Here is a 25182-nt window from a genome sequence, read left to right on the forward strand (position 1 = left end):
TGCGTTTCAGCCTTAGATGAATATGCATTTATGGGCGTTCCTGCATAAATTTGCAAAAATGTGGGTGCTCAAATACTATAATGAGATGTACTAAAGCTGCTGGCAAGTGCAACAATTTGGCAAGAACCATGCAGTGCTGAAACCGTCCAGTGCTGTGTCCATGCAGTGCTGTAACCATCCAGTCCTGTGCCCGTGCAGTGCTGTAACCGTCCAGTGCTGTGTCCGTGGTGGCTGTAACCGTCCAGTGCTGTGTCCGTGCAGTGCTGTGTCCGTGCAGTGCTGTGTCCGTGCAGTGCTGTGTCCGTGCAGTGCTGTGTCCGTGCAGTGCTGTAACCGTCCAGCGCTGTAACCGTCCAGTGCTGTAACCGTCCAGTGCTGTGTCCATGCTGTGCTGTAGTGATCTGTGAATGAGCTGGTTCTTTGGCTGTAGTTCTGGATCAATTAATGACAACATAAAATATGTACATGCTCCGGCTGGGAACTACATCTCCGCGCAAGGGGGCTCTTACTCAGGTAACTGCGTCCCCTTTGTACCAGCCTGTGGTTTATCTAATCGCTGCCTGACCCGTATCTGATTGCAATGGAGTTGTTTAGAGTGCTTGCAGCTACTCGCTTTCCCCAAGATGGTCAACTTCCAGTTTCCACCTACTGTTGAATCTGCCAGTCGAGGGGAAAACATAAACTAGCCTTACACAGTGCCTTTTCTGGTCGGGAGGGAGATTTACAGTTCAAATACCTTCGCTCTCTCACGGGCAGTATGAAAAACACTATCCCCTAACCACGGCCACTGTGATTGCAGCAAGAAGGAGACATTGTCTTCAGCAAGAATGAGAAGAGAAGAGAAAGGGTATTTCATACCGACATTACCCTCTTCGATTTAAATGAAGACCAAATTATGCACAGGAACAGACATGGCAGCCACATATTTCTTGAGCTGCTATCTGATTAAAAAGATAACCTGGCTCCTGTCACCCAAAGAAGACATGCTATTGCTGCAGTGGTCAAACTATTGTCCACCCTGCATTATCTTGCCCCTGGGTTCTTTGTGTTGCCAGTTGTGCTCAATGCACTGCGTAATTACAAGCCTTGATTGTCAAATGATTGTCATGACATTTCTGGTTTCCCCAACGTGTTGGGAGCAATAGACTGCACACGTGTGCTGCTAACCCCTCCAGCTCATTCTGAGTATCTGTATAGGAATAGGAAACACAGCTATTCTATTAATGTGCAGCAGTGGTGGCTAGTGGCCAAAAAAACGTGGAGACAGAAAAAAGGCAGAGGGCTTGGGGTCCCCTTAAGAACCCAACAGCAGTAGCATCATATTATTGTATCCTGACTGACACCTTTCATATTATTATTATTATTATTATTATTATTATTATTAAATCTCATTTTTCATACGCCTTTATCCAAGGTGACTTACAGGTGTTACAGGGCAGTACAGGGTTACAGTGCAAGATTTATATTTAAATACAGTACAGTTTACAGTAAGTACAAATAATACAACTAAAATATAATATGAGCTAGGATGCAACAAGTTAGGATTACAAGAAGTTATACTACAATGACATATTAGTAGTGCAATAGTGCAAGGACAGTGCACATCAGGAGACCTACAAGTGCAGTCTAAACAGGGTTAACCGCAATTCGGCTGTTAAACACATTTTTTACACTAGCCAACAGAGAAAGGAAAATCCATCAGCTCTCAAGACCACGCCACTAACATACTTTGAAAAGAACATTTTCTATACAGAGTTGTTAAGGCAGGAGAAAGGCAGAAAAAAAAAAAATCATCCTATTGACTTCATTTGCTAAACTTAAATAAATAATCAACAAAATAATTATATCGTACAGGTGAAAAGAAAGTGAACAAGCACTGTGGGGAAGGGCTAAAATAATCTAAATACAATTTCCAACAAACACAAACAGAAAAAAAACAACAAAACCAACTAGATTTGTTCCCACAGAAAGGGAGTGGTATCATAATATGAAACCTTGAAAATATATCTCACTTTACTGACGCTACCGGTGTCACAATGCAACGAGCACACGGGCGCACAGTGTCTTCTGAGAATAGCAGTTTATCTGCTACATGCCGAAAGGTGTTTCTAGGCAACAGAAATGCAGAGGAAAACTACAACTCCAGTCATCCATGCAAGTCAACAACGCTGGCTACAAATAACTTTGGTTTAATGGGGACTAAACTGCTATAGGATTGTCCAGGCAATCGAGCTGTGACAGTTTATTTTTTGTCTATCGTCCCATATGTTTTTTTTAAATTTTCATACCGTTACAATGGATTTCTTCTTCTGATCAAAATCTCCTTCCATCACGTATAATCACGCATACTCAGTAAAGCGATGCTTCAGCAGGGGGAAGGAGGGTTTGAGTTGCTCCTCCAATTAAAATCAGGGATCAGCGCATGTCATCTGCCATTACCAGCACTGTACTGTGTATGGTTATAACAGATAGGAGTTTGTAACAGAAGCTTGCCTCCTCTGATGAAAAAAATATCTGGGCCCCTCCAACTAAAACCTGTGCTTAGATAGAAATGTGGCATATGTAAAGAATGGTTTTCACCTGGCGTTCTGCACCCACTACCAAATTAGCACCTAGCCATCACTAATCTATTTAAATGATATTGAAATGTATTCAAATGAAGAAAAGAGCACGGAACTGGTTGGGGATCTGGAATACTAAGCGGTATTAATTCAATAAACCCCTTTGGTCCAAGCTGAAAAGGTGTTTTTCCCCAGATGCATCACTGCCTCCCTCTGAGCGGAGTGTTCAGCATCAGAATGAATGAATCCTGGTGCACACTGTTTTCTTTCTTGATAAAAATTAGAATCAACAGGGCCAGCTATTAATAAATACAGCATAGCGAATAGCAGTCTATTACTTTGATTCATGCTGTTACAGCGATGGAGCTTTATGCCATTCTGCACTGATCGTCAGCAAAGCAGCCACTATGACACGTCTTTCATTTCATCAAAGTAATAGTTTGTGAGTACAGCTTTGACACAGGAGACATGGGCGTTCATATTCCCATGTGCTCAATAAAATGGCACAATGTGGATCTTCAAATACAGTTTACATTTACAAATTTATACACATTTCATTACGTTACCTTAAAAACAGACTGCGGCAGGAAATGGCGTTGTGTTGACGTCAGGCCAGAATGAGAAAGAATAACACAGGTAACTGCAGTTCAAAAAGCCGCGGCGTGCGCCGTTTTACTTAAAACAAAAATATAAAATATTTAAACAAAAAGACACTGCTCACAGAGCAGAAAATAAACGGTTTAACAAAAAAAATAACGAACACAAATATACAAATACAGGTCAGGCTGGGCAATCGCCTTCACTGATCCTATACTTTCCTTTAAATCAGTCTCTCCTCTCTCCTCTCTCCTCTCTCCTCTCACTCTCACTCTCACTCTCCCATTCTCCACTTCCGAACATCCACCACGAGCAGGGAAAACTGCCGGGTTTTTATACCGATGACCATCTCCCGATTAGCAACAAATTAATCACTTAATTCGAGAGATGGACACTTTCTGCAAGGGTTTTTAATGTGGATGGGGCTTCCCATACACGCTGCAAAACATATACAAAAACAATAACAAAACAAAACGCACGGCCATGCCGTCATATACACAAATACATACATAAATAAATAAATCATAAGACAAACACAAAATAACACGACACAGGGAAGGAGGAGGAGACCCTGTTCTAAAAATAAACACAATATAACCTATTTTGTATCCCAATGTTTGAAAATCCAACATCAAATGCAATTATTAGTTCTGTTTCCTCCAAAGGCTATTTGTAGTGGCAGAATACATCCCCAAGTACTACACAGTCTGCTCAACTTGGACACACAGCACTTCAGAGGACTTCATGAATGGTATAAAAAAGGAATATCAACCGTTTAAACTGTATAAAAAATAACAATGAAAAAATAGATTTCTACAGAAACAAACACATTATTTTTTCCAAAAGCTATATATACACCTTTGCAACTGCTGCAGATTTCTAGGCAACAGAAATAAAAGAATGTGCTGTTAATGTTAACGTTAATGTAACTGTTTGACTGAATGGTTAAGGAGTCCTGGATAGGGAAAGGGGAAATGAAAACGAGAGTGAAGCGACTGGCATACTCGGAGACCACTGCCAACAGGACACATCAATGATGCATCAGCTGCCTTGGCTCATCTCCCTCGAGGGCTCGAATTCTCCAGCTTCCTGGAGAGCCACTGTGTTTATCGCTAATCATTTTCCGATTTCCTCCACAAGAGCAAAATATCACAGGGGTGAACAACAATTTCTAACCAACCGAAACCACCAGAGACTGTGATGTAACAAAGCAGCCACAATACAAGGGACGACTGAGAAGTGGACAGAACATTCAAAATAATCAACTAATAAACACAAAACCTGCATCCTCTTGTAAGCAAGAACAACAGATATCTGTGCATGAAAAGTGTGCACGAACAATGGGCTGAGCTTATTCTTATTGACAGCTGCTCTCCTTGAGCGATCTCATTTTCCCCAGCACGGTGAGGGTGTGGCTATGGAGGACCCACACAACACATGGCACCTCCACACCACTGTGTCTCAGGTCATTCTACAAGCCAGCGGAGCTAGTCTGGTCACTTTCTGATTTTCTGTTGATTACAGTGCTCTGTAGGGGCATGCATGGATTATCCAAACCATGCCTCTAAGTTATCTAATACTGAACGGAATCTGAATGATTTCAAATCACACTGCCGATTGTGCAAACAAATTATTTTCCCTCATGGTGGATTATTGTTAATTAGATGAATGGCCGAAGGTGTCTGTTAATTGGCAGTGGAACCCTTTAAAAGGAAAAGTACAGCACCACAAAATCACTTTTGAGCACTATGCACATTATTTCAAAATCATCAGCACGAATTCAATAGAAAATATTTTAGAATTCTCATGCAGCCCTGGTATAGCTTGAACTAGTGGCTGTTTATTGTCGAACCTGCGACTGTAGCCAATCCTGTCAGCGTTAATATTTAGACATTCAGAACCCTTGCAAAATCATACGTAAAAAAGCAGCACCGGACCAAATGATATAACACAGACAGATCCGAGCTCTCTCATGTGGAACCAACACAAAGTGAGTTTCACCAACATGTCATATAAGACCAGAATATTTTCTCTGCCTCCCCCTCAAGAGCTCATCTGTTCAAGAGGCTCACTAAGCCAGTACTCCAAACTTCATTACACTTCAACTGCATGTCATACTCTGTAATACGGAATATATACTGTATTACATACCTTTGTCCAGGGAAAGCGTGTTTGAAAACATACACTGGAGGTACGGACAGGCTTTGGATGTCATGGCAACCACAAATTTATTTCTAGTTCTAGTTAAATTAAATTATATTTAAAACCGCATACTGTAGTTGGTGTAACAATCTACTATTCCTTTCATTTAAACCTTCAGGCATCCTGGTCCTGAATTTATCCACGTATCTTCTTTCAGTCTTCTATATTGCACATTGTCTAATTAATTTTTTTCTAAAACTACAAATTTCAGGTCATTCATGTTCTGCTTGTTCTTTGTAAAGTGCTGAGCCACTGGTTCATTTACTGTTGTATTTCATGTGTCTGATGGGTCATTCTGGATGCGTTTGTATAATGTTGTACCTGTCTCTCCTACATATTGAATTTTACTACATTTTTGGCAAAATACCATAAACAAGGTTGCTAGTTTTGCATGACGGATTTTTTATGATTGAGTAGTTTTTTCTCTAATGTCCTGTAATGTGTCTACAATCCATTTATGTCTACTATGTACCTAAATGTCAGCTACATTTGCATCCCTTCTAAAAGCCACATTCAGAAATATTTTTTCAATTTTTTCTGAATTATGAAGTATGTGTAAATGCTTCCAAACTATGTTTGAAATGCTGGGTAATAATTTAGAACATATAATTATAACTGGTACTCCTTTAACCGTCTTTTTCCTTTACACTTAAGTAGTTCATTCCTATTGAGTTTGTCAACTATTCTTAATTATTTCTCAATAATCTGTTCTTTATATCCTCTTTTCTTAAGATATTTTTTTTATAGTAAATTTCATCAGGACAGATTATTTTTATCTTATGCCCAGTCCTTTAGGAATGTCTGCTAGGTACTGATGCACATCAGTAGGTTTTGAGTAAAGATCTGTTTTAATAAATCCTTGACCAAGTTTAACCAAGGGATCGAAGAATTCAATATCTGACTTTGTCTACCTTAGATCTACGGAAATATTAGGATGGATATTATTTGGTAATTGATGAAGCTGGAAAAGAGATTTCTCTCTATGTGTTCATATTCCGAAAATGTCATCCACAAATCTTATGTATTCTAAAGGTTTCTGGTATACTTTACTCAACAATATAAGAACATAAGAAGATAAGAAAGTTTACAAACAAGAGGAGGCCATTTGCCCATCTTGCTCGTTTGGTTGATGGTAGTTTATTGATCCCAAAATCTCATCAAGCAGCTTCTTGAAGAATCCCACGGTGTCAGCTTCAACAACATTACTGGGGAGTTGATTCCAGACCCTCACAATTCTCTGTGTAAAAAAGTGCCACCTATTTTCTGTTCTGAATGCCCCTTTGTCTAATCTCCATTTGTGACCCATGGTCCTTGTTTCTTTTTTCAGGCTGAAAAAGTCCCTTGGGTCGACACTGTCAATACCTTTTAGAATTTTGAATGCTTGAATTAGGTCGCCACGTAGTCTTCTTTGTTCAAGACCGAACAGATTCAATTCTTTTAGCCTGTCTGCGTATGACATGCCTTTTAAGCCCGGAATAATTCTGGTCGCTCTTCTTTGCACTCTTTCTAGAGCAGCAATATCTTTTTTATAGCGAGGTGACCAGAACTGAACACAATATTCAAGATGAGGTCTTACTAGTGCATTGTAAAGTTTTAACATTACTTCCCTTGATTTAAATTCAACACTTTTCACAATGTATCCGAGCATCTTGTTAGCCTTTTTTATAGCTTCCCCACATTGTCTAGAGGAACACATTTCTGAGACAACAAAAACTCCTAGGTCTTTTTCATAGATTCCTTCTCCAATTTCAGTATCTCCCATATGATATTTATAATGTACATTTTTATTTCCTGCATGCAGTACCTTACACTTTTCTCTATTAAATGTCATTTGCCATGTGTCTGCCCAGTTCTGAATCTTGTCTAGATCATTTTGAATGACCTTTGCTGCTGCAACAGTGTTTGCCACTACTCCTACTTTTGTGTCGTCTGCAAATTTAACAAGTTTGCTTACTATACCAGAATCTAAATCATTAATGTAGATTAGGAATAGCAGAGGACCTAATACTGATCCCTGTGGTACACCGTTGGTTACCACACTCCATTCTGAGGTTTTTCCTCTAATCAGTACTTTCTGTTTTCTACATGTTAACCACTCCCTAATCCATGTACATGTGTTTCCTTGAATCCCAACTGCGTTCAGTTTGAGAATTAATCTTTTGTGCGGGACTTTGTCAAAAGCTTTCTGGAAATCTAAATAAACCATGCCATATGCTTTGCAATTATCCATTATCGATGTTGCATCCTCAAAAAAATCAAGCAAGTTAGTTAGACACGATCTCCCTTTTCTAAAACCATGTTGACTGTCTCCCAGGACCCTGTTACCATATAGGTAATTTTCCATTTTGGATCTTATTATAGTTTCCATAAGTTTGCATATAATAGAAGTCAGGCTTACTGGTCTGTAGTTACCTGGTTCAGTTTTTTTTCCCTTTTTGTGGATCGGTATTACGTTTGCAATTTTCCAGTCTGTCGGTACCACCCCTGTGTCAAGAGACTGCTGCGTGATCTTGGTTAGCAATTTGTAAATTACTTCTTTCATTTCTTTGAGTACTACTGGGAGGATCTCATCCGGCCCAGGGGATTTGTTTATTTTAAGAGCTCCTAGTCCCTTTAACACTTCTGCCTCAGTTATGCTAAAGTTATTTAAAACTGGATAGGAACTGGATGACATGTGGGGCATGTTGTCAGTATCTTCCTTTGTAAAAACTTGTGAAAAGTAATCATTTAATATATTTGCTATTTTTTTTCTTCCTCTACGATTTTGCCATTTGTATTTCTTAAACATTTATTCTCCTCTTTGAATGTTCTCTTGCTGTTGTAATATTGGAAAAACATTTTGGAATTGGTTTTAGCTCCCTTAGCAGTGTTCATTTCTCTTTCTCTCTTGGCCTTTCTAACTTCCTTTTTGACTTGCGTTTGCAGTTCTGTGTACTCTTTCTGCGTACTTTCTTTTTGGTCCTTTTTTAATGCTCTATAAAGTGCCTTTTTTCACTGAATTTTTTTTTTAATTGATCTATTAAATCATTTTGGCAATTTAGTTTTACATTTAGATTTGCCTACTTTAGAGATGTAATTGTTCTGCGCCTCTAGTACTACATTTTTGAAGAACAGCCATCCTTCTTCTCGGGGTGTTTTCTCTAGTTTACTCCAGTCTACTTCTGTTAGTCTCTGTTTCATACCTTCATAGTTTGCTTTTCTAAAATTGTAAACCTTAGCTTTAGTCATTACTTTTGGGGTTTTAAAAAACACTTCAAATGAGACCATGTTGTGGTCTGAGTTTGCCAGTGGTTCTCTGACCTCTGTTTTAGTTATTCTGTCTTCGTTATTTGAAAAGACTAAATCAAGGCATGTCTCCCCTCTATCGGTGCCTTGACAAATTGTGTTAGGAAGCAGTCATTTGTCATTTCCAAAATTTCAATTTCATCCTTTGTGCTACCCATCGGGTTTTCCCATATTATATGGGGGATGTGGAAATCCCCCATTAGTATGGCTTCTCCTTTGCTACTCGCATTTCTAATGTCATTGTATAACAGATTATTTTGCTCACTGTCTGAATCTGGCGGTCTATAGCATGCTCCTATTATTATGCCCTTTGAATTTTTGTCCGTTATTCTGACCCATATTGATTCGGCTTTATTTTCTTTGTCCAGGTTTAACACCTGGGCTTCAAGACTGTTTCTTATGTATAGCGCTACCCCTCCTCCTCTTCTGTCCTGCCTGTCTTTCCTATACAGTGTATACCCATAAATATTATATTCGTCCCCATCACTCTCAGGCAACCAAGTTTCTGTAACACCTATCACATCATAGTTACTTGTTAGTGCAGTAGCTTCAAGTTCTAGAATTTTGTTTCTGATACTTCTAGCATTTAGATAAATACATTTAATGGTTGTCTTACCCGAGTTGTTGTTCTTGTTTTGATTAGATGTTTTGATGTTGATTTCTCCCCCCTTCCTTTCTAGTTTAAATGCTTCTGAACCTGCTTGAGGATCTTTTCTCCAAGTAGACTGGTTCCCTTGTTATTTAAGTGCAGTCTATCCTGTCTATACAGATAGTCCTCGTTGTAGAATGTGGTCCAATGATCAAGATAGGTGAAGCCTTCCCGTGTGCACCACATCTTCAGCCATGCGTTTTGATTAATTATTTCCAGCTGTCCATATGGTCCTTTGCAAGGTGCCGGTAGTATACCAGAAAATACCACAGTTTTGGTTTTCTCTTTTAATTTCCTTCCTAGCTCTCTGAATTTGTTTTGCAGGGATTTTGGTCTGTCTCTTCCAATGTTGTTTGTACCGATGTGGACGACTACTACTGGTTCGTCTCCTGTTCGTTCTAGGAGCCCGTCCACGTTCTCAGTGATGTGCTTGACCGAGGCTCCCGGATGGCAGCACACTGTTGTAGTAAGGGGGTCCAAACTGCGAATTGAACTTGCTGTGTTTCTCAATATGGAGTCCCCAACAATCATGACCTCCCTTCTTTTTGCTGTCTGGTCATCACTGTCAATGGGGTCCTGGATGTTGTTCCTTTCATTCTCTTGTTGTTGGTTCTGCTCATCAAAATTCTGAAGTGACTCAAATCTGTTGGTTGTTTTGATTTCTGGTGGTCGTATTTGAGGAAGTTTCTTTTTTTCCCTGCTTCTGCCTACCTGAACCCAGCTGTTCTGACCTTCTATCTCCCTGGTGACTTTCAGTCTATTCGGGGTGATGCAGACTTCCATGAATTGTGGGTGTGCCAGTTCCTCAAGATCCTGTTGCTGTCTCACTTCTTCCAGCTCCATTTCTAGCATACTTACTAGTTTATGCAAATCCTGGATCGCGCGGCACTTTACGCACACTTGGTTTAGCTCCGCTGGGTTTTCTCGGATTTCCCACATCAAGCAGGTGTCACAGATTACTGGCTTGAAGACCATGTTGAGGGTTTTTTTTTTTTAAGTTTAGTTTCTTCTGCATCCGTCAACCTGCTTTCAAACTGCTTCTAAACTGCTCTGTACTTTTCCACCCCTGTACTTCTCCCACTCGCTGTCGCTGGGAAGACTGCCTCGTTTAACTGCGTTGTTCTGCTGTGCTGTTGGCTCCTCCCCTCGCCCGTGTCTCAGAACGGCGCTGAATTTGAATCAGCTGCTCCGAGTTTCAGCTTGTTTGTTATCAGAAAAACACACGCGGCTGTTTGACTTTAAGTTGCTGCTGTGCTTCCCCAATGTCCTCTGTTATCCTCCCATTTACCCATATATGTGCTTGCAAAATGCATGCCTAACTTTGAGCCTATTGCTGTGCCATCACTCTGCTTGAAACACATATTTCCAAATGTAAAACAACTATTCCTAAAACTCTCTTGATCACATTTAATATCTCTTCCGCAGGCATTGTGTTCTTCTCTGTTCTATTATCCAGCGCCTCTTTGCATGCCTCTAAAGTTTCATTCCTAGCAAAATTTGCACATCCAAGCAAAATAAAGTAGTATTCTCTGGAAGTTTATTTTTAAATCTGTTAATCCTATTCAGAAAATGTGTTGTATCTTTAACACAGCCAGGTATACTTTCAACAAGTGGCTGCAGCTGCCTCTCAGGTATTTCTGCAATAACGTATGTGGGGTTATCAATGGTGCTAACAATCATTCGCATCGGGGGTTTATGTGCATTTTTGGTTACCTCTAACCAAACCTGCTCCTGGATTTTGAGGGAGCATATCATTTTTTAATTCTTTTGATTGAAATCCATTTTTATACAGTCTATCTACTAAAATTTTAGCTTTTTTATTCTGGTATTAATGTTATTAGTTTGTACTTCTTTATAAGTATTCATATTTTGCAATGTATATGTGTATTATTTTTAAGCTGTATTTCTGTTTGCAAACGGAATGTCTGTGAGAGGCACTCGAAATACGCCTCCCAGAATCCTTGGCAGACTCGCCGGATCTTGGGCAGCTCAGTGTGCAGAATCAAGGCGTGCCAGTGTATGAAACATGGCGCTTCACAAACACGTTTCTATTCTGTGCCTCTCAACCCATCTTAGAGCCCACAGCCAGGCATGTTCATCACATCACATTAAGGTATATTCCTGGCTGAGCCCTTTCTCGGTGTGTGCATGTACTTATTTGTTCCTCATCTGATTTTTTTTCAGGAACTTTAATCCCACAGTGGCAAATGCCTGCTGAGCAGGTTGTTTAGTGAACCCTTTCAACGCTAGCGTTATTCATCAGACAGCCCCTGTGGCACTCTCAGCTCCACCAGCTCCCTGTCACCTCTAAAACACTCATTCTCTTGTTATCACTGTTCCTTGCGAGGAGCGGGAGGGCATTTGCAGCAAAGAGGCACTGCTGGAATACTAAGCAGCTTCACCAAGGCGCAATCATGTATTTATATTCAGCTTCCCTAGGGGCATCTCCCATTTACCTGAACAACACGACTTCCTGCGTCACTGTACACTGAACTTGCTTAGGAAACTGGTTGCATCTCTTTTCTTTCTCATGTCTTCATTGCAATCTCGGTGGCAAGCTCTATCAAAATTGCCATGGTCCTTTATAACAGCCCTCAACTTTTACAGAGGATACTGCCCGCAACAGGTCAGTGATGATGCCTTGTACATCGAGGACTGATGCTTAATTATATTTGTTTTATTGGTGCCCCTAGCATCATTCACTCAAGTGTAACTCCTGCATGCATCTCTGCTTGTATGAGTGTGTGTACACGTTTCTACATAAACCTTAAGGGGACAGGTGGACTCTGCTGTGTCATGAAGGCTGTGTATTTGCTTTTTATTCCACCCTACTCAAATTTCAGATTTTTCGCTTGACTTCAATGCATTTTCTATCTTTTCTGTTTCAATTTCCAGAAAACACTACCCCCCTCTTCAAACCTGCCACAAGCACTCTCGCTCAGCCACTGGAGCAATGAACTGTAATAAACCAAGGTGCACAAATTAACCAGCCGGTCACACGATTTGTCCAACCACTGCCTATTTATTAAAGCAGGGGCTAGACACACACTGGCAGACAGAACAGCAAAACAGCTTTAAACAGATGGCTGTTGGTTTGATAATCCGTAGTGGATGGTGACAATTTGACAATTTGAAGTGTTTTTTAAATCCTCAAAAGTAAAGACTAAAGCTAAGGTTTACAATTTTAGAAAAGCAAACTATGAAGGCATGAAACAGAGACTAACAGAAGTAGATTGGAGTAAAATAGAGAAAACACCCACTGAAGAAGGATGGTTGTTCTTCAAAAACGTAGTACTAGAGGCGCAAAACAATTATATCCCTAAAGTAGACAAATCTAAATGTAAAACTAAATTGCCAAAATGGTTTAATAGATCAATTAAAAAAAATATTCAGCGAAAAAAGGCACTTTACAGAGCATTAAAAAAGGACCAAAAAGAAAGTACACAGAAAGAGTACACAGAACTGCAAATGCAAGTCAAAAAGGAAGTTAGAAAGGCCAAGAGAGAAATAGAAATGAACATTGCTAAGGGAGCTAAAACCAATTCCAAAATGTTTTTCCAATATTACAACAGCAAGAGAACATTCAAAGAGGAGATTAAATGTTTAAGAGATACAAATGGCAAAATCGTAGAGGAAGAAAAAAAAATAGCAAATATGTTAAATGATTACTTTTCACAAGTTTTTACAAAGGAAGATACTGACAACATGCCCCACATGTCATCCAGTTCCTATCCAGTTTTAAATAACTTTAGCATAACTGAGGCAGAAGTGTTAAAGGGACTAGGAGCTCTTAAAATAAACAAATCCCCTGGGCTGGATGAGATCCTCCCAGTAGTACTCAAAGAAATGAAAGAAGTAATTTACAAACCGCTAACCAAGATCATGCAGCAGTCTCTTGACACAGGGGTGGTACCGACAGACTGGAAAATTGCAAACGTAATACCGATCCACAAAAAGGGAAACAAAACTGAACCAGGTAACTACAGACCAGTAAGCCTGACTTCTATTATATGCAAACTTATGGAAACTATAATAAGATCCAAAATGGAAAATTACCTATATGGTAACAGGGTACTGGGAGACAGTCAACATGGTTTTAGGAAAGGGAGATCGTGTCTAACTAACTTGCTTGATTTTTTTGAGGATGCAACATCGATAATGGATAATTGCAAAGCATATGACATGGTTTATTTAGATTTCCAGAAAGCTTTTGACAAAGTCCCGCACAAAAGATTAATTCTCAAACTGAACGCAGTTGGGATTCAGGGAAACACATGTACATGGATTAGGGAGTGGTTAACATGTAGAAAACAGAAAGTACTGATTAGAGGAAAACCTCAGAATGGAGTGTGGTAACCAGCGGTGTACCACAGGGATCAGTATTAGGTCCTCTGCTATTCCTAATCTACATTAATGATTTAGATTCTGGTATAGTAAGCAAACTTGTTAAATTTGCAGACGACACAAAAGTAGGAGGAGTGGCAAACACTGTTGCAGCAGCAAAGGTCATTCAAAATGATCTAGACAAGATTCAGAACTGGGCAGATACATGGCAAATGACATTTAATAGAGAAAAGTGTAAGGTACTGCACGCAGGAAATATAAATGTACATTATAAATATCATATGGGAGATATTGAAATTGGAGAAGGAATCTATGAAAAAGACCTAGGAGTTTTTGTTGACTCAGAAATGTCTTCATCTAGGCAATGTGGGGAAGCTATAAAAAAGGCTAACAAGATACTCGGATACATTGTGAAAAGTGTTGAATTTAAATCAAGGGAAGTAATGTTAAAACTGTACAATGCACTTGTAAGACCTCATCTTGAATATTGTGTGCAGTTCTGGTCACCTCGCTATAAAAAAGATATTGCTGCTCTAGAAAGAGTGCAAAGAAGAGCGACCAGAATTATTCCGGGCTTAAAAGGCATGTCATATGCAGACAGGCTAAAAGAATTGAATCTGTTCAGTCTTGAACAAAGAAGACTACGTGGCGACCTAATTCAAGCATTCAAAATTCTAAAAGGTATTGACAGTGTCGACGCAAGGGACTTTTTCAGCCTGAAAAAAGAAACAAGGACCAGGGGTCACAAATGGAGTTTAGAAAAAGGGGCATTCAGAACAGAAAATAGGAGACACTTTTTTACACAGAGAATTGTGAGGGTCTGGAATCAACTCCCCAGTAATGTTGTTGAAGCTGACACCCTGGGATCCTTCAAGAAGCTGCTTGATGAGATTTTGGGATCAATAAGCTACTAACAACCAAACGAGCAAGATGTGCCGAAAGGGCTCCTCTCGTTTGTAAACTTTCTTATGTTCTTATGTTCTTATGTTCTTATTTTCTTAACTGTCTTGAATAGCTCTTTGCATGTTTTTTGCTTCTCCGAACAGCATACAGTACATTGATAAATTGCATTTTTGATGCTAATTGTTTGCAAACGGAATGTCTGTGAGAGGCACTCGAGCACACAGCTGGACACATCTCAGGCATGGTGCTTTACTCCAGAAATACGCCTCCCAGAATCCTTGGCAGACTCGCCGGATCTTGGGCAGCTCAGTGTGCAGAATCAAGGCGTGCCAGTGTGTGAAACATGGCGCTTCACAAACACGTTTCTATTCTGTGTCTCTCAACCCATCTTAGAGCTCACAGCCAGGCATGTTCATCACAGCTGTACAGTGGCTGTGCAATCACTGTGAAGGGGAGGCATTGAAGATTTGAGCACAGCGGTGCTGCTTCCGTCTGTTCTGCAGGAGGAACACAAAAAACTCCTCACTTCTTCATAAGGGCAAAACTGGACCAATCCCAACAACACATCCTTGGCAGCCCAATGCCTGCAGTAGAAAATGGGTGGCTTTTACAGTTTTTAGTCTTTTTAACCTGACTAACAAATAAATGTTTTTATCTATTTTATTTGCTTATTTTTAAAATTTTGTGTTCCATTATTCTTATTAATTTCCTGTATTCTTCAAGTGTTATTTCTACTGTTATTATTTATTGATATTATTTGTTACTTTGACCTTGATATTGCACACTTTTGTGTTTTTTTTTTCTTTTTTTATTCAGTGGTCGCCAATTATTTTTATTGTTTTCTCCTCAATTTAGTAATGTCCAATTATTTAGGGTCAGCTCACCGCTACCACCCCTGCGCTGACTCGGGAGGGGCGAAGACAAACACACGCTGTCCTCCGAAGCCATCAGCTGCCCACTTCTTTACACACTGATGACTCACCGTGCAGCCACGTGACACTACAGCATCGGAGGACAGCGCAGCCCTGGGCAGCTGGCAGGCAAAAGCCCACAGGCGCCTGGCCAGTCTACAGGGGTCACTGGTGAGTGGTGAGCCGAGGACACCCTGGCCAACCTAGCCCTCCCCCTGTACTAATACACATCAGTGCAGCAGCCCTGTAGGTATTCCTGTCGGATTATTCCAGAGATTTGAAAGCAAATGGAGAGTATTCTAGAAAATAAAGAGCTATATTATTTGTTTTGTATATTTTATCATAATGGAGTAAAAATAAGAAATGTCCATATATACAATAGCAAAGTGCTTTTTTTAACATCCACCCCCAAGTTATTGAAATGATCTGTTAAAAGATTAGAAACAGCATGGATTACTGTAACTCTTATACATGCATGAAACACACTGATTATACAGCAGGTAGCAGTGCAATGAATATGTACAGAAAGAAGATTAAAGGGCAGGAATTGCATAACCTTTTTCTATCTCATGTCGCCACCCCCCATATGTTACAAATATACATAGCACACAGATACTCTGATCCTTTTTGCAAAGGACAAAAAACACACACAATCCACTGCATTTGGGAAATCTGTATCTTGAAACACAAACAGAGGTGGAAATACACAACAGTGCAGGCTTGCTGCAGCCGCATACTTCACTATGAATGTTGAATGTATTACTGTGACACCTTAATTGCTTTGAATCAGAACTGCTTCTGAAGAGATTCAGCTCCCACATGTGTTGCAGGATGCATTGATAAGCACCTGTAAGCATTTAATTACAGGCACTGGCGAGGGTTAACAGGGGACAGCCATTTATTACGATTTTATTACCTTAAATCGGGACACCTCGGAAGAAGTAAAAATATCTCAAATAACGGCTGTCCTCATTTGAGACAGCCTTAATCACACTTTTTACACACGCTTCTAAATTAAAAGAAAAATAATGAAATGACATCACATTATGATTAAATGTTAAATACATAATTTAAAATAAGAGTCCAGTGTTTGTATTTATTTTTAAACAAAATGAATTGCTTTTTTTCCCCCCTAAAAATAATGAAATCACATGTTATCACAAGGCGAGGCACCTGCGATGTTGACACGCCCACTCCAGCTCCTTCGAGTGTTCGGGGGGGCTTACACAACGTACACAAGTCACAGCTCAACAGTGTAGGCCCACACTCCCTGCACTGCGCGCCACGAACTCCATTCATCATTTCAAAATACTGTATCCCAATTAAAAGAAGTGACGTCTCAATTAAACAACATACACAGCATCAGGAAGAACCGTCTCCCAGAGTTGGGTCCCATTTAAGCAGAAATCCTTATTATCAGTATCCCGATTAGGCGGCGCAGACTGTACAATTACTCTGATAGAGGGAGGCTTCTTATTATGTTATAAAGTCAATTCCTGTATAAAGTTTGCTTTAGTTGCATGTTTTATCTTGGTATGTTTTGAATATTAGTATCCATCATTTTTATAACATATTTATAGATGATCACTTTAGCAGATAAAATATTATCTAAAATTGCAGGGTGGAGTTGGGGATACAAAAATGAGACCAGCCCTTTTTCTGCTGCAGTGCAGGAGGACTGCAGGATGGACACAAGTCTTTCGTGGAAGAACAGCTTGATAAATGTTAAATGAGACAGTTGCTCCTTTTAATCCTGTAAATCTTTTGGAATGGTTAATCAAACTGTTTTCCTGGCAGATTGTAACAATAACTGGGCCAGAAACAATACCACCATGTTTGGCTTCCACACCCCCTCTTCATTGTACGCTCCTGTTTATTTCTACGTACAAAACTCTGGTTGAACAGAAACAAAGAAAGATTAGAGGAATACTGGCTTTGAAGGGAACGATTAAGCTCAATTAAGTGCTTTGAGTTCTATTGATTTTCTTTCTTTTGCACAGCAACAGCCTCTCTTTACGCAACTTGTGGGAAAATACTATGGCTGCCATAGTGAATTAAAAACATTAATGTAGTGTTTTAAAGGGAAATGCCTCCACTTTGGTGATGCAAAAGGACAGTGACAGGCATACAGATGCATCTCTATCTAGGTTCTATGAAAGGTTACCTGCGTCTATAAACACATGCCCAGCATGCAGAAATCACCACACTGACCCTCTGCTCCTGCACTTCCTGGCATGTCAGAGGCTGCTTTTTATAGGCTAATTCTAGTTTTTTTGTGAATGGTACTTGGTATAACAACAAGATGGAATTTGCAAAGCACTGAGACAGAGAAAAGATAGAAACAAAGATATATACAGCATGTCTATCATCTGAGATGGGTTTCACCTGATCTAATGGGCAGTGCACAAAGTACGGAAACCTGATAAAAGGGCGAATTATTGCTGACGTTCCAGTAGTGAATGTGTGTGTCTAAATGTCAGGGCAATATTACCAGCATTACACAATGTCCACAGAGCATGAGTTTGCTCACGTACATCTCAAGCAGGTCTCTCGGGGCTGTGGTTAGTGCTCATCACAATAATACATTATGCCAGGGAATGGAATTAGAAGAAAACAGAAACTACAACTGCTTTTAAATTGCAAAGCTGAAGGGGGTTTTTATATCCTGACCATCTTTTTCTTGTCATCTTTCTATGCAAATAAAGGTTATGTAAAGTAAAGCAAAGTGGGTTTTACTTGTTAAGTGCAATTGTGCACAGGGAGCCACAGCTGCAACCTGCAAGACAGTCGCATCAGATCATGCATGCAGACACAATATGGTAAATAATGAATAGAAACAGTTTTTGTTGGCTGGAAATGATCATACTTAGTCATTATTTAATCCATGTCACAAGATTAAAAAAACAAACATACACTGAACACACATACGTAGGGTCCTCTTAATCTTGGACCACTTTCATCTGTATGTTAGCTAAAGTTCGTATCAATTCATTGGAATCTGAGACTGGAGGTTGGAAGACCATGACAAACGTTTGTGAAAATCCAATGCAATTATTGTTTAAATCACATAGACTGTGAAAGACAGACAGACAGACAGACAGACAGACAAACAGCCGTGATCATTGCATAAATGAGCTTCAAAATTCACATTTTACTTTTAAATACTAATTATGAAAGCGCCTAATTATGCGTATATGAAAGGCTAGAATGGCTGGCACTGCTGTAAGTAGTGTACTGCTTTCTTTATTATTATTACTTCCATTTAAATCCATGCAGCACCAGTAAATTAGCACCATCACGAAGTGTAGCAGAAACAGAATGTGGATTTGGTAGAACTACCTGGCAAATTTGCAAGAAGTATTCTATATTCCCAAAACCACAGCTTTCAACACCAACCAGATTACAGAGCAATTAGGCACACAGTATTCAGAAAATGGGACTGTGTCAATAATTTGAGTTCTTTAGCAAAGGTAACTGCCAGCTAACTCACTTGGCTAGAGTCTGAATCACTTGCACAATTGCATCTGTCCCTTATGATTTAAAAATAAATTTACCACCATAAAAAATTACTGCATTCAAGGTTTTACTAAGAGCTTGATTAACCACAATGCAGGTAACAAGCTAAGATGAGTCTTTAAACTCACAGCAAAACAAGAAATGGATCACACTGCTATGCAATAGGAGTAGTATTTCCATCCCTGGCATTGGCATATATTGCATAATAAAGGATTTTCGAACTTTACTGTTACAATTTCATATTTTTCAGACATATATATATGTAAATATGATATTTTATTACAGCACCAAACTGTATCAAAGAACTAAGCTTTTTTTTTTAAACTTACTGTATGCCAGTGCTCTACTACCTCTACAGAGTACTTCTCAAAGAAAGGAAGGATGATGCCCCTGGAAACTAACACCTGTACAGCACCCGAGACAGCCCACGTCTGATAGATTTTTTTTCCCACACATTAAAGACATACACACTATCCTTCTCTGACAAAACAGAGGCTTTGAAGCCAGCAGGGGTTTCTGTACCTGGTAAGTGTCCCAGAGTCTGATGGTACACCGCAGGGGAAGCTCCCTCATTAGCAGGTTATTCATCCATCTGAATGCAAACTGCAGATACTCCACTTCGTACTTCTGGAAGTGATTGTGGACATGCTCTGAAACACAACACAATGACAACTGCAGGGCAGGGCAGAGTAGGCAATGCTTGCAATAATAATCGAATCACAAATCACAATGCAACACTGCACCAAGCCTCCCCCCCGTGTGGACTAGTACTCTTTATGAAGCCCTGGAATGTACTTTTACAGAGCCACATCTACAACTGATCTGTATCCTTCTACTGTTTAAAAAACAGCAATGAAAATAAACAGCCACCGCATTCTTTTATTTTCTTCCCATTTATTGTATCGCTTTGTCAGCTCAAGCTGCAGAGTCAAGTCAAATGGTTAAGAGAAAGAATAATGATGTGAATAATTTTTTGATGAATTGGTGACTCAGTGCTATATACTATATAATAAGTTTAAAGGGTTTCTTTCGTTTGGTTTCAGTAGCAATGCGTTAATTGCAGGTACAGTGCTCTCACTTTATAAGGAGACCCTTTATACTGTGGAACAAGTTATAAGGCCATTACACTAGCACTAGTATTCTCGTTATAAAGCGTAAAACAAATAGCCCAGTCTCTTAACTATGGCTCCCGACTACAGCCTTATAAAGGGGAAGCACTGTGTGCTGTTTACGATTGGGGTAACAGGGAGTCATGTTGCTGGACTGAACAGTCTTCTCTCAACAAAAGGGAACTGCAGTAACTGCTCATTTCAGCCCAGCACTGATGTTCAGGTTGTTGTCTCCGAGATGTTAAGCGCCCCCAATGAAATGTGAAAGGACGGAAGGCCATGATTAACACAATTTGCTCCACCATTTGTTTCCTTTTCCTTTCCCTGAGAAACAAACCAGGTTATGAAGGTTCTTTATCCAAGATGCCTTGTTCATCAGTTGGGGTATCCAAATCATAAACACAGGGTGTTACCTTTCCATGGAGGGGGGGGGGGGGGGGGGGGGTATCCAGCGCACTGACAAAGACAGGGTTCTATAGTGATATCCAGCACACTGACAAAGAGAGGGTTCTATAGTGATATCCAGAAAAGACACAACTGTGTTGTCTGTGTGTTATGCGAGGCACTGCTTTGGGTTCCCTTGGTAAATAAAACCTTTCACAGAAGAGCAAAACCAATCAATTTTGATGGAGCTGCGTGCACCCGAGAGGCTGAGAGAAAGAAAAATGGGTACCGATCCGTAGCATATATTTTCAAATGCATCGCAACCTTCTTTGTGACTACTGTTTCATAGGGATCACATAGCATCAACATTCACCGCTGGCCTTACATCTGATAAATGTGAAGACAGTAGCAAATTGAATCAGGCAAGTGTCCAGAGGTTCACATGAAACTGAATCCTGTGGGCGCTCGAAGGAGTGCATTACAGTTTTTTTTTCTCCCCCCAAAGTGTATGAGCCTTTTTACAGTGCTGATGCAGAAATGACAACCAAAACACTTGATTGTTGGCAAGAGTCTTTGGTCCTCAAATACAGAATCCTATGTTGTGTGGGTATTATTCCACTGCACTAACTCCTTGACAGACAGCTGCAGTTCAGGAAGGAACCTCTCTGCTCAGATTCAGTGAAAATCAATGTCTTGCCTCCATCACGCTGGGTCAGAAGACTGTTGTACAACATTCCCTTCTGATTGACACTCCCAGCGACACATCCAGATTCCATTGCATTCAAATGCTTGCCTATATTATTTCTTGCTTGGCTGGTGAAGGGGGACACGGGAACGGCAGCTATTTAGATGAGTCTAATAGCAAAACCGATGGCTATCACTGCGCAATTCTGAAAATCAGATATTTCCATATTGAATTTGTGATGGAACCGGGCTATTTACTTGTGTCATGGCATCACAAACAACAGCAGGAATGGCAGACTGGAGAGAGCAAAACTAACAGCAAGGAAAACAAGAGACTTACCAAGAGAGGACAAAACTAACAGCAAGAATACCAAGAGACTTATCAAGAGATGACAAAACTAACAGCAAGAATACCAAGAGACTTACCAAAAGAGGCCAAAACTAACAGTAAGGAAACCAAGAGTCTTACCAAAAGAGGACAAAACTAACAGCAAGAAAACCAAGAGACTTACCAAGAGAGGACAAAACTAACAGCAAGAAAACCAAGAGCCTTACCAAGAGAGGACAAAACTAACAGCAAGAATACCAAGAGACTTACCAAAAGAGGACAAAACTAACAGCAAGGAAACCTTACAAAGAGTCTTACCATCGATTCTGCTCACTAGCTCTTCCAGGGCTTTGACTTTTGTCTGAATTCCTGGCTGAGCAAACGTGTAGTTGTCCTTCAAAAGAAAAACAGAGCACAGCATTTTACTCTACATTAGCATAAACAAAATTACAGAGTACAATGAGGTGGTAATGCTAAACCAGTTTGCTGGAGGTGTCTGGCATAAGTAGAGTTGCTATGGTAACTTAGGTTTAAAATGATAACGCATGTGCAGAAATGTATGGGAAAGAAAAATTTGGTACACAATTAACCACAGTAACCTTGTTAAATATAGTAGTTAGTTATTGGTTGCACCTGAATAGAGTAACATCTGAATAAATAACTTATACTAGATGCATGTATCTTGTCATAAACAATAATGCTCAATGTAGAGTGTAATGTGGGTATTTGGAACTAATAAATGGTAAACCTGTTGCACCTGTTACAACATTCCTACAAAAGAAAATAAGCATTCTAGCATTGTAGTCTAGACCTGTGATTTTAAACAAACTTGTCTTGTAGGTCTGCAAAAGAGGTTGGAGTGGAGGTAACTTACAAAGCAGAAGGCTGAATGTATTTTCATGTTACCCCCCCCCAACACACACACAATTAAAAAAAACTTAAAACCAAGTATCTCAATATTGGTTCCTTGAACCTTGGAAACTGTCTGCTGCTGCCTTCCCCCACTATACAAAGCCTTGGTGTACTTCTGGATAGTAACCTCTCCATGGATGCTCACATCTCCTCTGTAGTCAAATCCTCCTTCTACCACCTCTGAAACATCTCAAAGGTCCGTCCCTACCTTTCCCTCCCACATGCAGAGATAGTCTGTCATGCATTCACCTTCTCTCGACTCGACTACTGCAACTTTCTCTATGGTGGTCTTCCGTCACACGCCATAAACCGATTGCAGCTGGTTTAGAATGCCGCTGCTAGGATTCTTAGCACATGTAAAAAATAAAATCCCATTACCTCTTGTCTTGACCAGTTGCATTGGCTACCTGTAAAGTACAGGATTACTTTCAAAATTCTCCTGCTTGCCTACAAGGCCCTTTATCACACAGGTCCAGAATATCTCTCCAACCTGCTGACCCACTATGTCTCTGCACGCAAGCTGAGGTTCTCTGACTCTGGCTTGTTCGTTATACCTAAGCAAAAGTTCCCCACACTCGGAGGCTGCTCTTTAAGCTTCATGACCCCGACTCTCTGGAACTCTCTCCCAGCTTTAGCGCGTGCAGCTCCACAGTCACTCGCTTCACATCAACTCTCAAGACCCACTTGTTCTCTCTTGTTTTCAAAAGCTCTTTAAGCCTGATATCTGTTATTAGCTGTTGTCTAAATTGCTACTTCTGGTTTTTCACTCCATCTTACTCGTACGATTCTGTATAACACACACATCCACAATGTTTAGAACTCACATCCTAGCCTTGTATTTAATGTACTATGCCCTGTATTTAATGTATTATGCATTGTTCCTCACTATCTTGTAAAGCGCTTTGTGATGGTGGTCCACAATGAAAGGTGCTATATAAAATAAAGATTGATTGATTGCTTGAAAACCAGACTCAAATGTGCAGATGGTTATGTACTGTATATTCAACAATTTTGATACAGATAAAGAACAGTACAGAATAACTCTAAACGTGGTCTTTTGGATTACTTGGTGTAATAAAGTAATAATACCAATCCACCTGTTTGACACGGCGTCCATGTACCCTGCTCTTTCTGGTTTAGACAAGTTTTCTCATTTATATTGTAATCCCCGAGGATAAGCACCTCATAACCCTTTGAAATTCTGCATGAGCACTTCTCCATCCCAGGTGCATCTGGCCAGAGCTGGCCCTGCAGCCTGTAAGCACTCGCTCCTGACAGCCCTTGTGATAAGAGATGCTCTTCAGCTTCACAAATAGCAGCAAAGCAAACGCACGTCAGCAGTTTCTCCAGTAACGCTCATCCTTCTTTGGAGGGATTTCCGCAGTTCAGGAGGGCTGTGAAGCTGTGTAACTCAGTTTCTATGTGGGCTTCAATCCCGTAATTATGTCTCAGTAACCACAGGTCGTGGATGACCTACATAACTTGAACCCCCAGAGCAAAAAAGTTCAAAGATCTTTCTGATACATGAAGCCTGCAGTATGCATAATCAATAACCCACACTACAATGTCTGGAAGATAACAATGTTTGTTCTAATAAAACTCTGCGTATGCAATTCTGAACAGACTATTGCACCAGTCAGGAAACACAGCAGTGAACATGCATGATCCGCACACATTACAGAACTGTACACTCTTGCACCTCGCTTGTATGCTGCACTTCAAAGGTTACATTTGCAACATTTTTGTTTTTTGATTTTTTGTAAAAGGTGAAACAAACTGTTAGGGTTAGAGCACTAGCAAGAGACAACGGAGGTGCAGGAACTTTTAAATGAACCTACTAGGGTATTTATTTGAAGCTTCACAATGAATGTTGTATAACAAAGTAGAGAAATGTTCTGTGTAACTTCAAAAGGAAATTACTGTTTCAATGTTTTAAATGCAATCTGTACTGATGGTACTGGGCTGTGAGTGACAGCCAGCACATGTTCATTACAACACGCAATAATTTATTTTCATGATGTAATAAAATGCTGCCATTGAAATATAAAATCAGCACTATGAACTGAACATGCTGCAGAAGCTGTGTCCGCGCTACGAGACCTGCGTTCCCTTCTCAGAGCCCAGCTACCATGTGGCAAATACTTCTTTTACAAAAGAAATGACAGGAAAATGAGAGCCGTGGAGAGTTCCTCCTGTTGTAACAGAGCGAAGTGGCAGATATTACCTGGATTCCATCAAGCAGTTTACTCATGCACCAGAAACTGTCAGCTTCGATGTTTCTTTGCACATGTTGAGGTAGGGTTGTCACATCAAAATTCTCCACATCGTCCTCTGTAAGACAAAGTGCATGAAGGTTTATATACAGATATAGTGCATATACATTCATAAGAGATCTGGAGTTTTGATGAATGCAAGGCTTCACCTGTACTTCAAACACAAACAGCAGGCAAGCCAGGCTACGTTCTCCAGTCGTGCTATTCCTAGATATAGGTATAATGCAAGGTTATCACAAAGCTGCTTCAGTGGGGAGCGTTTTTAATTTGACCTTTAAATGCTCTTTCAATAAACTTACTACTAAGTACATATTTTGGCTTCCACAGCAATAATGTACTGAGACAGCTAACCCTTAAACATGTTTACAGCCTATCTTAGTAAAGCAGGACATGTTGAATGGGCCTGAAAAGCGCAACACTTCCAGTGTTCTCGGGCGTTGCATCACACAGGGGTTTTCATCTTTTTACAAAGTTGAAGATTATTACAGAACCCCTCAGGAATACAAAGAGGTGGTATTGACAAG

General features: G+C 40.0%; 1 protein-coding gene across 2 annotated transcripts in view; it reads right to left on the reverse strand.

Moving 5' to 3' along the window:
* The window catches only part of LOC121299827 (TBC1 domain family member 22B-like), a 151379-nt gene that overhangs the window by 20422 nt on the left and 105775 nt on the right, over positions 1 to 25182 (reverse strand). For both annotated transcript variants that reach the window (XM_041227942.1, XM_041227943.1), the window contains 3 exons: positions 24610 to 24716; positions 21792 to 21867; positions 19491 to 19618 (listed from right to left, as the gene is read on the reverse strand). In XM_041227942.1, the coding sequence (XP_041083876.1) occupies positions 19491 to 19618; positions 21792 to 21867; positions 24610 to 24716 (311 nt within the window). The remainder of the gene's footprint in view (positions 1 to 19490; positions 19619 to 21791; positions 21868 to 24609; positions 24717 to 25182) is intronic.

This window comes from Polyodon spathula, chromosome 25 (genome assembly GCF_017654505.1).
Source record: "Polyodon spathula isolate WHYD16114869_AA chromosome 25, ASM1765450v1, whole genome shotgun sequence".
NCBI classification, from domain to species: Eukaryota; Metazoa; Chordata; class Actinopteri; order Acipenseriformes; family Polyodontidae; genus Polyodon; species Polyodon spathula.